The following is a 15,755-nucleotide window of genomic DNA, read 5'->3' on the forward strand; positions in this document are numbered from 1 at the left end:
CCTAGATATAAACCCACACATATATGGCCAATTAATATACAATGAAGGAGCCATGGAAGTATAATGGGGAAATGAAAACCTCTTTGTACAAATGAGAATGAAACCGGATTATTGTCTAACTCCATACACAAAAGTAAACTTGAATTGGATCAAAGACCTGAATTAAATCATGAGACCATAAAATTCATGGAATAAAACATAGGCAAAAATCTCCCAAATATAAACATGAGCAACTTTTTCCTGAACACATCTCCTTGGGCAAAGAAAACAAAAGCAAAAATGAACAATTGGGATTATATCAAACTAAAAAGCTTCTGTACAGCAATGGACACCATCAGCAGAACAAAAAGTCATCCTACAGTATGGAAGAATATATTTATAAACAACTTATCTGACAAAGGGTTAACCTCCAAAATATATAAAGAGCTCACATGCCTCTACACCCAAAACATAAATAATCTGATTAAAACATGTGTGGAGAATCTGAACACTTCTCCAAAGAAATTCAGATAGCCAACAGGCACATGAAAAATGCTCCATGTTGCTAATGATCAGGGAAATGCAAATTAAAACCACAGTGAGATATCACCTTACACCAGTTAGGATGACTAACATCAAAAAGACTAAGAATAACAAATGCTGGCAAGGATGCAGAGAAAGGGGAAGCCTCCTACACTACTGGTGGGAATGTAAACTAGCTAAACCATTGTGGAAAGCAATATAGAGGTTCCTCCAAAAACTAAAAATAAAAATACCATTTGACCCAGTTACCCCACTCCTAGGAATTTACCTGAAGAAAACAAGATCACAGATTCAAAAAGACATATGCACCCCTATGTCTATTGCAGCACTATTTACAATAGCCAAGATATGGAATCAACCTAAGTGTCCATCAGTAGATGAATGGATAAAGAAAATGTGGTACATACACACAATGGAATATTATTCAGCCATAAGAAGTAAACAAACCCTACCATTTGCAACCATGTATAGGGCTGGAGAGTATTATGCTCATTGAAATAAGGCAGGCAGAGAAGGACAAGTACCAAATGATTTCACTCATTTTTTGGAGTATAACAACAAAGCAAAACTGAAAGAACGAAACATCGACAGACTCACAGACTCCACAAAGGGACTAGCTGTTTCCAAATGGAAGGGGCTGGGGGTTGGTTAGGGAGGGAGGGAGGGAGAAGGGGATTTAGGGGCATTATAATTAGCACACACAATATAGGCAGGTCATAGGGAAGGCAGTATAGTACAGAGAAGACAAGTAATGACTCTATAGCGTCTTACTATGCTGATGGACAGTAAGTTGCAGTGGGGTGGGGATAACTTGATAATATGCGTGAATGTTGAAACCACAATGTTGCTCATGTGAAACCTTCATGAGATTGTATATCAATGATACCTTAATTAGGAAAAAAAGAATAAAGTTAATCAATACAATATACCCCATTAACACAAGGAAGGAAACACACATAATCATCTCAATTGACACAGAATATGTTAATGGAAAAAACCCAACATACTTTCATGATAAAAACACTCAAAAACCTAGGAATATAAGGGAATTCTCATGACATGATAAAAGGCATTTATAAAAACCCACAGCTAACATTATACTCAGTGGTAAAAGACTGAAAGCTTCCCCCTAAGACAGGAACAAGACAAAGATGGCCTTTCTCACTGCTGTTATTCAACACTGCAATGGAAGTTCTAGACAGAGCAATTAGACATGAGAAAGAGATAAAAGGCTTTCATATTGGAAAAGAAGAGGTAAAGCTATCTCTGTTTTCCTGTAACATGATTTTATATATTGGAAATCCCAAAGAATACACAAGACACTAGAGTTAAAAAATGAAGTCAGCAAGTTACAGGTTACAAGATTAACACATAAAAATAAAATGTATTTCTATATACTAGCAAAAATCTGAAAAGAAATTTAAGGAAGTAATTCCATTTACAAATAGCCTCTACATTACAATGTAATAAAATACTAAGGAATAAATATAACGGAAGAGGTGAAACACATATATTGAAAACTAAAAAAAAATCCTGAAAATAAATTAGAGAAAACAAAGGAGAGATAGTCCATGCTTATGGATTTGCTAATTTTTTTTAAAGATGGTAATACTATCATAAAATACCTATAGATTCAGTGCAGTCCCTATCAAAATTACAAGTCTTTTTGCAGAAATGGAAAAGTCAACCTTCAAATTCACTTGGAAATGTAAGACTTGAAATAGCCAAAACAATTCTGAAAAAGAATGTTGGAAGATTCACTTAGTGATTTTAAAACTCACTATAAAGCTACAGTAATCAAAACTGTGTGGTATTGGCATGAGAACCAACTACAATGGAATCAAAGTCCAGAAATAAACCCATACATCTATGGCCAATTGATTTTCAACTTGTATACTAAGTCAATTTATGAGGAAAGAATACCATCTTCAACAAAAAGTGCTGGGATGACTGGATTTCTTCATGCAAAAGTCTAAAGTTGTATCCCTACATAATACATATGAGGATAGCTACAGAAAAAAAGTGTTGGTGAGGACATGGTGAAATTGCAATCCTTGTATACTGATGATGACAATGAAGTAAAGTTGTTGTGGAAAACTGTTTAATGGCTCTTCTAAAGGTAAACAGAAATCCCATGACTGAGCAATTCCAGCCCTAAGTATACTGACATAAGAATTGACAAGCGGGACTCAAACAAATAATTGTACGACAATGTTCACGTAAGTATTATTCACAATGGCCAAAAGGTAGAAACAACCCAAGTGTCTCTTAACAAATGCCTGGATAAATAAAATGATGTATATATACTATAATGGAAAAGAAATACTGGCTGAGAACTCCCCAAATTTGGCAAAAGACAAATACCTAGAGTTAAGCCTAGCAAACCCCAAACATGATAAACCCAAAGAAACTCATGTCAGTACATATTACAGTCAAACATCTGAAAACTCAAGATAGTGAACAAGTCTTAAAAGTAGCAAGAGACAAATGATACCATACCTATGGGGGAAAACCAATTCAAGTGTCAGTGGGGTTCTTACTGAAGGTTATTAAGGTCATAAAAAAGCTAAGACAATTTTGAAAAAAACAATAAAGTGCAAGGAATTGTGTCTAACACAATTTGAAGACTATTTAGCTACAGTAATCAAGACTGTGTAGTATGGGCAGAGGAACAGACACAGATCAGTGGAACAGAATAGAGAACCACGAAATAGGCCCACACAAATATGCTCAACTGATTTTTGACAAAGCTGTAAAAGCAATTCAATGAAGGAAAGATGGCCTTTACAAAAAAAAAAAAAATGGGGCTAAAGCATTACACATCCGGGCAAAAATATAAAACTTGACCCAAACCACACACATTAGATAAAAATTAACTTCTCAACAAAATATTAGCAAACCAAATTCAAAACTACATCAAAAAAGATCATCCAGCAAGATCAAGTAGAATTAATTCAAGAGATGCAAGGATGGTATAATATTAATAAATCAATATCATACACATTAACAAAAAGGATAAAAAACACATGATCATCTCAAGAAATGCTGGAAAAGCATTTGACAAAATTCAACATCCATTCATTATAAAAACTCTCAACAAAATGGGTATACAGGGTACATACTTTAACATAATAAAGGCCAATATATGACAAATACACAGCTAACATAATACTTAGTGGTGAAAAGCTGAAACCTTTTCCTCTAAGATCAGGAATAAGACAAGAATGCCCACTCTCACCTCTTTTATTCAATATAGAACTGGAGAGCCTACCCATGGCAATCAGACAACACAGAGATAAAAGGCATCCTTTTTGGTAAGGAAGAAGTTAAACAGTCAGTTCAGAGACAACATGATATTATACATAGAAAACCCTAAAGACTCTACCAAAACACTTTCAGAACTAATAATTGGATTCAGCAAAGTTGTGGGATACAAAATTAATACACAGAAATATGTTGTGTTCTTATATACTAACAATGAACTAGCACAAAGAGAAATCTGGATAACAATTCTATTTACAATTTCATCCAAAAGAATAAAATACCTAGGAATAAACCTAACCAAGGAGATGAAAGACCTATACTCTAAAAATTATAAGACACTCATGAGAAAAACTGAAGATACAAATAAATGGAAATCTATCCCCTGCTCATGAATAGGAAGAATTAATACTATCAAAATGGCCATCCTGCTGAAAGCAATCTACAGATTCAATGCAATCCCTATCAAAATATCAACAGCATTTTTCAGTCAAGTAGGAGAAATAGTTCTAATGTTCACATGGAACCACAAATGACCCAAATAGCCAAAGCAATCCTGAGAAAGAACAAAGCTGGATTATACTCCCTGACTTCAAGCTATACTACAAAGCAACAGTAATCAAAATAGTATGGAACTGGCACAAGAAAAGACCCACAAATCAATGGAACAGAACAGAGTGCCCAGATATAAATCCACACATATAAGGCCAATTAATATATGATAAAGGAGCCATGAATATACAATGGGGAAAAGAAAACCTCCTCAATAATTGGTGTTGGTAAAACTGGACAGCAAGAAAATGAAACTGGATTACTGTCTAACTCCATACAAAAAAGTAAACTTGAACTGGATTTAGGACCTGAATGTAAGACATGAAACCATAAAACTCTTAGAAGAAAACATAGGCAACAATCTCTTGAACATAAGCATGAGCAACTTTTTTCTGGACACATCTCCCCAGGCAAGGGAAACAAAATAAAAACCGAACAAGTGGGAGTACATCAAACTAAAAAGCTTCTGCACAACAAAGGACATAATCAGCAGAACAAAATGGCAACCTACGTACAGGAGAATATATTCATAAATGACATATCTGGTAAGGGGTTAACATCCAAAATATATAAAGAACTTATATGCCTCAATATCAAAAAAACAAGTACCCAATTAAAAAGTGGGTGGAGAACCTGAACAGATATCTGTCCAAAGAAGAAATACGGATGGCCAATAGGCACATGAAAAGATGTTCTTCATCATTAATCATCAGAAATGCAAATCTAAACCACAATAAGATATCACCTCACACCAGTTAGAATGGCCACTATCCAAAAGACAAGAAATAACAACTGTTGGTAAGGGTGTGGAGAAATAGTAACCCTCCTACACAGTTGGTGAGACTACAAATTGGTACAACTGCTGTGGAAAGCAGTATGGAGTTTCCTCAGAAAAACTAAAAATAGAAATACCATTCAACCCAGTAATCCTACTTCTAGGAATTACCCAAAGAAAACAAAATTCCTGATTCAAAAAGATATATGCATCCCTGTTTATTGCTGCATTATTTACAACAGACAAGATATGGAAGCAACCTAAGTGTTCCATCAGTAGATGAATGCATGAAGATGTGGTACATATATACAATGGATTACTCAGTCATATATAAAAAAAAAGAAATCCTGCCATTTGCAATATAGATGGATCTAGAAGGTATTATGCTCAGTGAATTAAGCCAGGCAAAGACAAATATCATATGATTTCACTTAATTTGTGGAGTATAAAAACAAAGCAAAACAGAAGGAACAACACAGCAGTAGACATAAAGACACTGAGAAGTGACTAGTGCTTACCATTACCATAGAGGGGTTGGAATCAGTGGATGGGGAGGGTGAGGGTGATGAAGTGGCACAAAAATTCTCAATCAAAATATAAGTTGGTCATGAGAATAGTGGTACAGAATGGAGAATATGGTCAATTGTCCTGTAACATCTTTCTGTGTTGACAGATAGCAACTGCACTAGAGGGGTGAGGATTTAATAATATGGCTAAGTGTTGAACTACTGTGTTGTATACTTGAAACTAATGTAAGACTGTATATCAACAATACTTCAATAAAAATTAATTCTTTAAAAGTTAACTCAAAATGGGTCAAGGACTTAAACGTAAAACTTAAAAACTACAAAACTTTTAGAAAAAAAATATACAGAATAAAATCTTCAGGATGTAGGGCTTGGCAAAGGATTCTTAAGACTTGAGACCAAAAGCATGATCCATAAGAGAAAAAGTTGATACACACGACTTGGTATTCAGCTATCCAGGACAGCAAAGTCCATTGTCATTTATACATACACCTTTAAAGTTTATGTCAGATATATATGCAGACCCACACACCACACAGTATGACAGCCCTAAGGTTGGCTTGTATGAGAGGCCCTGAGAGCTTGGCTTGTGATGGCAAATCAGGTTAAGCAATGATGCCAAATGACTAAGTGTGACAGGTATAATGAAGGGCACATCATGATTAACATAACCAAAACCAAAACCAATCAGGGTCGGCAATTGGTAATAAAAGTATGGCAATAAAAGTAATAACAGTATTACTGTTATTGGTAATACAAGTAATAAAAAATGTAGGAGGCTGCTCTGTTTCTGGAGTATGTTAAAGGAACCTAGCAGCCATTGACAGAAGGCATCCTGCGATGTTAGACATGAAATGCTTAGAGATCACCAACTTGGATGTTAAAAAGCAAGGTATACCATTGGGAGGTACAAAAACGTACAAGAACATCCAAACACTATTTAATAAAAGAGGTTCACATTTGAAGCTCCTGGATAAAAACAGAGATGAGACTGTGGTTATAGGAACACATATAAATTAAGGGCAATCTGCTGGGTGTGGAACGAGAAGTAGTAGCAGAATAGTGCCAGCAAGAGCACAAGATCAACAATGGGTACAAACTTTCAGTTATGAGTAAGTTCTGGAGACCTAATGTACAGCATGGTGACTATAGTTAATAATTATGTATTACATACTTGAATTTCCAATAAATTAGCTAAATTGTTCTCACCACAGACGAAGGTAACTATAGGAGGTGATGGCTGTTTGATTGCAGTAATCCCTTTACAATGTATACACATCTTAAAATGTTACATTGTACACCATAAATACAATTTTTGTCAAAAATATTTTTAAAAAAAACCAACACTGGTAAGGAATGAGACCTTCCAGCTGATGCCTAGGATATCTTTGTGACTTTCCAGGACCCCAGTAATGTAGGAGGCTGCTCTGTTCTGGAGTATGTTAAAGGAACCTAACAGCCATTGACAGGAGGCATCCTGCGATGTTAGACATGAAGTGCTTAGAGATCACCAACTCACTGCAACGTGCTTACTGTAAAGTAAGAGAACTGAGGATGAGGCTAACTGGTGTCTCAGGTCCTAAGTCAAGTTCACAGCAAAGCCCTGGCTAGCACCTACATCTTATTCCTGTTGACTTCAAACACACGTTGCAGCCTTTAATTTGTGTTTAAGTACATAACCTAGATATAATGGGGAGGAGGAAAACAGTGGTCTTTCTGCCTCTTTGAATTGGGGGGTGAAGCTCTTCAAACCCCTTCCCTATGACTTGTAGTAAACCAAACCTTCATAAATACTTCAAATTTCCAAGGTATGGGAGGTGGATGTTCTCCTGGCCGCCTTTGTTTTTTAAGGAGACTTTCCAATGTGCTACCTCTCCACACCACGTGTTCTCAGTCACATTCCACAAAATTCACCCAATCATATTGGGCACCTCTCCAACAGATTAAATGGAGCTACCTGAATTACCTGTTTAACTGGCTTCTAGATGTGCCAACTTTTTCCACTGGCAACTTGCACCCAGTACTTCTTTAGAAAATGAAGGCTGAAACCAGCACACCCACTTTCTTCAGCTAAATAATACCACCTGCACATCACTGGTGACCCTGAGGCCTCTATCACTGTATCTGTTATAGATACAGAACACAGCATTTAGATTCACTACTGTATTTGCCAGAAAAGAAACTGAGCCCTCTATTATGTTTAGTACACATGGTGTGGGGGTTCACGGGAAAACAGTATAGCACAGAAAAGGCAGATAGTGAATCTGTGGCATCTTACTACACTGATAGACACTGACTGCACTGGGGTGTGGGTGGGGACTTGGTAATATGGGTGGATGTAGTAACCACATTGTTTTTTCATGTGAAACCTTCATAAGAGTGTATATCAATCATACCTTAAAAAAAAGAACTGAACCCTAGAGAACCTGCCCTGGGAAATGAAATAATCAATTAATAGTTAAAGTCAATTTAATAGTCAATGAAAATAGTATCTTATTTTTAAGATACCTGCTAAATCTCTGCAGAATCAGTTTCCACATCATGGTTATTCTACAAAACCAAATAAAGAAACCAGCCTCATAAAGTAAAATGTTAAATAGATGGTAGTTATTATTAATATGCTTTTTCAAAATCCATAGAGTGCCAAGTACACTGCAGACTGAGCTGTACTCCTGGAGTCTTCAATCATTCAGATGATTGTATAAAGATCCACTTAACTGTTTTTCTCCCAAATACATCAACCAAGCCACCAAACACCACACACAAAACAAAGCTACTTCTCCAACCAATTTTAGTCTTGGTAGCATTTGTTGGGAATCTCAATGTAGGCATCAGTGTCATGTTACAGAAGGTGGATGGAACTGGAATAAAAGAAAGTCTACTGTTATTTCACAAAGATAAACTCCAGTTACTTTGTAAAGAAGGAAAAACAAATAATACTCCCAGAAGTTCCCAAGTCCTTGAATGCAGTAAAGGAAATGAAACAGAGACTACTTGCCTTAACAAATGAAGACTTTATTAAGAGAGAAGGACAAGACTGACGTTTGCCTCAATCCATCCAGGAAAACAAGCACAAAGACATATACAATACTTTGACTTAAAAATTATTCATAATATTAATGTTAAACCTGATGTTTAAAAAGAATCAAATGGTACATAAGGTATAAAAAACAAACCATAAAACACAAGTTTGCATAGGTGAATTAATGCAGATGTATAACTGGCATTTAGGGGAGGCGTGAGCACTGGAGAGCCCTGACTGACGTTACCACCTCCACCCCTGCAAGACATAGAAAAGTCCCCAGCACCGTTTCTCGTTTGCCTCAGTGAGGTCATGAGCAGGAACAACTTGTGCTGTTTGAAGGTGAACTGAAATAGACTGCTTCCATCAGCCTAGTCCAGATGGGGTGCATCCATACCCACCAGTACCCAACACCAGTCACCTTTAAGGCATCCACAGTGTCCCTCACAGTTTCATTTAATCTCTAGATAGGCATGTGGTTTGAGGTGGCCTGTTTTCTGTCCTCAGAAAGGCACCTGTATTCCATTAAGGTTCTGCTCAATTCCATGAAGTCGCTATTTCAAAGCTGCCTTTCCCTCTGGGGCTTGGCTACAAATTGATGAGCACTTTTGGATGACATCTCACTTATTTTTTAAACGTATCCACATTCCAGATGTCAAAGGGCTTCTTGCCTGGGCACTGTGCAGTCTCTCTCCCAAGAGAGCACATTTCCAAATGGTAAGATACACAGCAATACCACCTCCAATTTCCTGAGCAACTCTTGTATTTTGTAATTCAGCACCTTTTCAGAATACAGCATTGTGCTGGAATAGATTCTTTTTCAGAAAGTTCTTATATCATTTTTTATGCTATCTTCTCACTATATCTCATCGGTATTTACAGCATTTCATGAAATGAATATTGGGTTGCCTTTAAGAGGCAGGTGAAAAATATAGCTTTTCTGAGAAAGGGCATTTGGCTTTCAGTTTATAGCAAATGAAGTTACAGCCTCCAGGGATGTCAGAGGCTAATTCAATCAGGAAAAAAAAAATTCTGACATCAAAATCCTTCTCACTAAATTTACCAGCTAGAAACTATTTTAGTAATTAAAGTCTGAAATTTAGTGCAACAAAAACATCCTAATACATTATGTGTAATAGTATATTCTCAAAACTGCCTTTGCTATTCTTAATCCTTGCTTTTTAGTGAAGAAAATGTCACTCAAACCCTGTCTTTCAGTTCTCCTATTCTTTATATGTGAACTCCAGCAATGAATAATTGAGCAGTCAGTTACACAATTAATTATTTCCTTGTCTGAAATGCTGAAACCAGCACAGTGCTGGCTCCCTATGTAATGAAGAGCTACTCGAAAAGAGAAAAACATTTTCTAGTTTGCTGAGAATACAAAAAAGGCTATTAAGTCCATTAGGAACATGTTTCTAGGCAGTGTTCACAAATATAAAACATATATATATATATGGTTTTAGGACCATATATATCCATAAAATCAACATGATGACCTGAGATGACTGTGTTAGTTTGTGGCATCAAATACAACCTAAAAAAAAAAAAACACTCTGGTGTCTTCCTTACCACAGCAAAAGTTTTCCCGGTTACTTTTCTCTTAAAAGTAATAAAATAGAAATAGATACTTCACAACAACAAATCTCCATTTCAAGTAAATGTCTTTTGTTTGGTTTTTCTCCTTGTTTGTTTGTTAATGGTATGTACTTCAAGAAACAAGTGTTTGGTAGAGTTCTTACAAAACAATAATGAGCAACTTCACTGCTTATAGAACCTTTGGAAATATCTTCTACACAGTCACTGTAGAAAAGGAAGACAGTCAACTCTCAATTGTCCAGGAAACGATCACATGCAAAATCTGGCCAGGATATTCGCACTCTCCTTCACCAGCCTTTTTGGTCATGCCACTGCTCATTCATAGACTGAGAGACACTTAATGAAATGATACGTCTCTCAGTGTACAATGGGTCCTACAGTTCAGCGGGAAAAGGCCCAAAGCTTCTGGTGGCAAGGATATTTGTGGATCATCTGTGCATTTTATATCTCAATGGAGAGCTGACAGCCATTCACATAAAGGAAGTATGGCACTCTGACCATGGTAGGAATAAACTCATTTAAGGCAATACCACTGCTCACAGACATTGCTGGCATGAAGTACGCATCTCATCGGAAAAGTGACTTGGTGAGAAGTGAGATTTTTCCAGTTTACCCTTCCTCCTTGACTTCTCTAGAGATAAAGTTCACCATTTCTAACAGTAATTAAATGGTAGGAGCAAGAACAGCCTCAAATCTTCACTTTAATAACCTCACGTTATTATCTGGGATAAACGGCATTCTCCTGCCAGGAATCTGGATGACACTCTGCCCGCTCAGCATGATCAGGACAGTCTCCCGTTTGCTTCTCCCCGCCCGTATGACCTACTGTGGGCCACGGAGGGAAAAGGGCTCCATCAACAGTCAGATAAACAGTTTCAGCTTTAGGGCTCACAGGCACCGCCAGATCTGAGGGGAAAATGGGACCCTTTTATCTAGTCACTTCTCTGACTGTGAGCAAAAGTGATGGACTAAAAAGCTGCTTTTTCTTTTTGGCTGAAAGGGCAGGTTTTGATTTTTCTTTTCTTGACTGTTCCTAAAAGCTGACATTAAGGGAGCATAGCACACACCGTGCGGCGAGCTCTATCTGAACAGCGCTCCCTTCCCACATGAATGTTCCTACTCAAGTACTATTTTCCCAAAAGGGGAAAAAGCTCTTAAGTGCAAGCTCTGTTCTTTACTCAGGTCTTCAGAAAGCTGAGTACACAGGGATCTCACTCTTTTACTAAGCTGAAGATCCTATGGTCAGACACCACAGTTATCTTTCAAGAAAAGTATCACTGAATAAACAATGTTGGTATTCCCCAAAGTGATTTTTATACAAAGGCCACACTCATTGAAAAATCAAGGCCCTAAAATGTTAACCACTTATGTGGTAAACAGAATGCACCATATTATAGCAGGCATTTTAAAACAACAATTTGGCACAAGACAAAAATCTCAAGAATACTTGACAGGCACTAAAGAAAAATAATAATCAGTTAAAAGTTAATTAGTTTTATACTGAACAGTCCTGACACTGATGGTAAAGTATGGGCAGTCAGCAATATATCTACTCAGCTGCCAGAGTTGAGAAGGAAAGGAGAAAATTAGTTTAGTTCATAATTTTCTATAGTGAATTTGGTGGAACATGAGGCCCAAGTCCACACACTTTGGAATCTATGTGGATCTAGAGCTAAGTGGGCATGCCATTCTGAAAAGATTTTCTTCCTGGGAGCATCTATCCCTATCTTCTTTTATAATTTAGATGCTTCTCTATGATCAAAACCCATGCGGTTCTTTTTTTTTTAGTTCATCAGTCTGTTGTTGGTTGTCGTAATTAGTAATTCAATGAAATTTTTTGAGAAATAGTAATCAAAAGTCTGCAAAGTCACTTTCCAAAAATCTAATGTTCTTTTAAAACATGTGCGGTAACTGTCCAGTCTGCCAATTATGTCTAACAATGGTTTGACACTAGAGTCAAATTTTTTCAACTCAAAACATTTGATCTGACCCTTACCTAACTTTGCCTCTAGGCAATGACTTACAAAAGGTCACAGTGAGGGCAGGAGGTGTACATGTCCAGTAACCCTATGATAAGATTCCGTAAGATATTGTGCTCTTTCAAGCAATACTGGCCTCCAGAGAACAGGGGTATAGAAATGGAAAGATTTTCCAAGGCCAGAAATATTAGTTTATATCACAACATTAAAGCATTATACACTGTGGGCCTAAAAACAAAACTGTGTGTGCTCCAGCAGTAGGAACAGAAAGAAAATAAATGCTTCCATATTTACATAAATGTAACAAAGAGACAAGCAGAGAACACAGTGAAGAATGTTTGGCAGTTCCTTAAAATACAGTTGATGGGTCCTTCTATAGTCTTAAAGATAATAATTACATTATTTGAATGAAAATAAGAGGACTTAACTAGTTAAGTTTGATTTCTTTCTTCTTACAGGGTAAGAATTTCTCTGATATTCTTTAAAAAGTGTTTGCTTTACAAAAAATAAAATAAAAATATTTTTAGATTTTGATCTTTTAAAACCCCCAAAAAAAAAAAACAAAAGTTGGGTGTCACAAGGTAGCTATCACCTTTGGTCACTCCCTAAAACACCTGAAATACTGACATCCTGGTTAAGTGTTAAGTGGCCTGAATGTTTCTGAATGAAATACCTCCCGTTAGCACTATACAGTAATAAATATGATTGGTAAGGTACAGGAAAGGCAAGAGAAATGCAGTTTTAAAAGTAAAATTGCTCATTGTATGAGATAGAAAAATAAACATTTATAAAATAAAAATATGGCAAATGATGTTGCCCATCTGCCTAACTATCAAATAAAAATACACTGTGTTTTCTAATTTAAAGCTACCATAAAAAACTTTTTAAACATACAGCAAAATCACAGGGCAGACGAAGAAAAATATAGCATTACTATTAAGTCAACAAGACCAACAGTTAGCACATTGAAACCACCTCTGGAATTTGACTTTAAGGCCGGGACCACCATTTTGCCTGCACTTGCCTATTTAGATGATTTTGTTCATTCATTTCATCATGGCCAAAGTCCTGTTATTTTCCCTTTTCCCAATTCTCCAAATGACTCTGTTTCTTAGGGGTTTTTTTTTTTCTAGATTAGTATTTCCCCCAAAACTTAACTCTCATATATACCTTTTACCCAAATCCCTACAACACATAAACTTTATGAAACTAAAGATATTTCTCAAAATTAAAGATCCAAATCCACTCTGAGAAACTACTCTAAATAGCTTCCTGAATATTGTCTGGCTTTAAAAAATATCTGGAAAAATAAAGCAAACAGAAGGCAATTCCCAGTGGGAAAAGAAGAGATTGACTACATTTTTCTAGTCACCTATATATTTCTTTCCTGAACAAACACCATACTAGAATGCCAAAAATATTAGATCTATACAATGAAAAATAATAGGAAGTCATATTGAAGGGGTATTTACATACATATTGCATGACTACTGTTCATGTGAACTCACCAGTATGGGGAGAAAAGCACTTCCGTGAGTTCAGAAGATAGACAAAGACTTCAGATTTCTTGAAGAGGGGTTTAAAGGCCTTGTACAAAGGAATCCAATGCCATGTATCATGGATGAACATGCAGAACCAGATACTTAAAGAACTACATCAACTTCAAGTTGAGTTAATCTCATTATTGACAGATGCACAAAATATTTTTGAGAGGTTGCCAACAAATATTGCTAAGTTTTTTTAACTAAGAGGAAAACTTCAATCTATGGCCAGAGAGAATAATCTCATCATCACTTACATAAACATCTTCCCAATTCCATTTCCCTTGACTCTATCAATCGATGTGGTCAGAGTAACATACTTAAACTATTTCAGGTATTTTTTAAATTACTCTATGATTGTAACTTTTTCTCCTTTTCTTGAAAAGTATAAAAAGCAAAAGGCTCTTTCTTTCAATATAGCATACACTAATGCATGAAAAAAAAGCTATTTCTTACAGTTTTTATTTTGCATTGCAACCAAACATTATGTTTTACTTTGATCATTACCTCCACAAAAATTCTAATTGCTAAATAAAGCCTAATCTCTAGATATCAATATTCCATACTTAACAAAAATGGCATTTTACAGAGCTCTTAGACACTACATCCCAGGAAGCATATAGAGCAAAGAGGTGGCCAATATTAAGACGCTAGATTTTCCTGTGCTGCCCATGTGATCAGGAATAACGAAAACATTTCAAATGCATTAAAGTTATTTATGGTCAGAAAAACATTTGAGGATAAATCCCAGGAATATGAGCATGGGAGGAAAAAAATAAGCCTGGAATGCATTCTGTATCATCAAGTAATATTTGCTACAGTGAGTCCATTTTCAAGGCAGATTCCTAGGTTTTTACTGCTTATGATGGAAACCTGGGGAGAGGAGGAAAAAAAGAAGAAACACCATTAAGGAAAAATCTTTGAAACACTCAGTTTTTCTCCCTGCTCAGACAAAATAATTTAACTTTATTTCTTTGCATCTCAAGTGGCTCATGTTTTCTTTGTTTACAAATGTCCTCATTGTAAAATATTAATATACATAGTCATTTGTTGTTTTAATATTGTGTACCAAAAGCATGTCAAGGACAGGAAACCACCCCCTAAAAAGTAATGCACCCATATAATTTGAGGAAACAAAAATCATGAGCTACTTCCAGTTAAACAACTGATGTTAAAAAGCCCATCAATGGATGGAAATACTTAACATAAATGTTAAGCAGTGTATGTGTTGTTTTGATCATATTCAACTAATCTCATCTTTTAAATAAAGTCTTTTGTCTTAACCTCAACACTTGATGAGTATCAAAATGGAGGTGGAAAAGGAGAGCTTTTTAAAAAATACAACTAACTGCCTAGCAACTCCTTCGCCCAGAAATTCTGATTTAATTAGTCTCGAGTAGCACCTATACATTGGTATTTTGTAATGACTGCAGAAAAGAAAATTTAAAGAAGTCTGAGAAAGCTATCATTAGACTTGGAAAAGGATAATAAAATGTCACCTAAGACATCTTCAAAAACTGTTACAAATAATAAACAGCAGTTAATAACCTAGGAGGCCTGGGGGAAGATGCCAGAATGGGAGGACCCTGATCTCACCTCCTCCCATGGATACACTGAAGCAACAACTACATGTACTGCAACTCTGAAAGAGACCTGAAGACTCTTCATACCTAAAGACATAAAGAGAAGGGAGAAGGGCAGGAGGGGCAGAGATGTGGCTGGACTTCAGCTCCCCAATGCCAGGTGCAGCAACCCATAAGCAGGAGGGATAGCCCAGGCATGGAGTTATGGGACCCAGTTTCACACTGGGCAAACCCAGCTCTGGGGACCTGCAAAGGGAAGACAAGCCCTCATAACATCTGTTTTTGAAAAATCAGTGAGGCTTAGCTCTGGGAGAGCCAGAGGGCAACATGAAACCAAGCCTCTGCTCTTAGAGGGCTGGTGATCTGTATCAATCAATCTGAGACCCAGCACAGA

General features: G+C 36.4%; 1 protein-coding gene across 8 annotated transcripts in view; it reads right to left on the bottom strand.

Annotated features, from left to right (window-relative positions):
- The window catches only part of CCDC50 (coiled-coil domain containing 50), a 260,855-nt gene that overhangs the window by 178,209 nt on the left and 66,891 nt on the right, over positions 1-15,755 (bottom strand). For 2 of the 8 annotated variants that reach the window (XM_017667628.3, XM_017667627.3), the window contains one exon: positions 8,632-14,651. The exons of the other annotated variants lie outside the window; for them this stretch is intronic. In XM_017667628.3, coding sequence (XP_017523117.3) covers positions 14,632-14,651 — 20 coding nt within the window. In that variant the 3' untranslated portion in view covers positions 8,632-14,631. Of the gene's footprint in view, positions 1-8,631; positions 14,652-15,755 lie in introns of those variants that run through there. 8 annotated transcript variants of the gene reach the window in all.

Source organism: Manis javanica, chromosome 3 (genome assembly GCF_040802235.1).
Source record: "Manis javanica isolate MJ-LG chromosome 3, MJ_LKY, whole genome shotgun sequence".
NCBI classification, from domain to species: domain Eukaryota; kingdom Metazoa; phylum Chordata; class Mammalia; order Pholidota; family Manidae; genus Manis; species Manis javanica.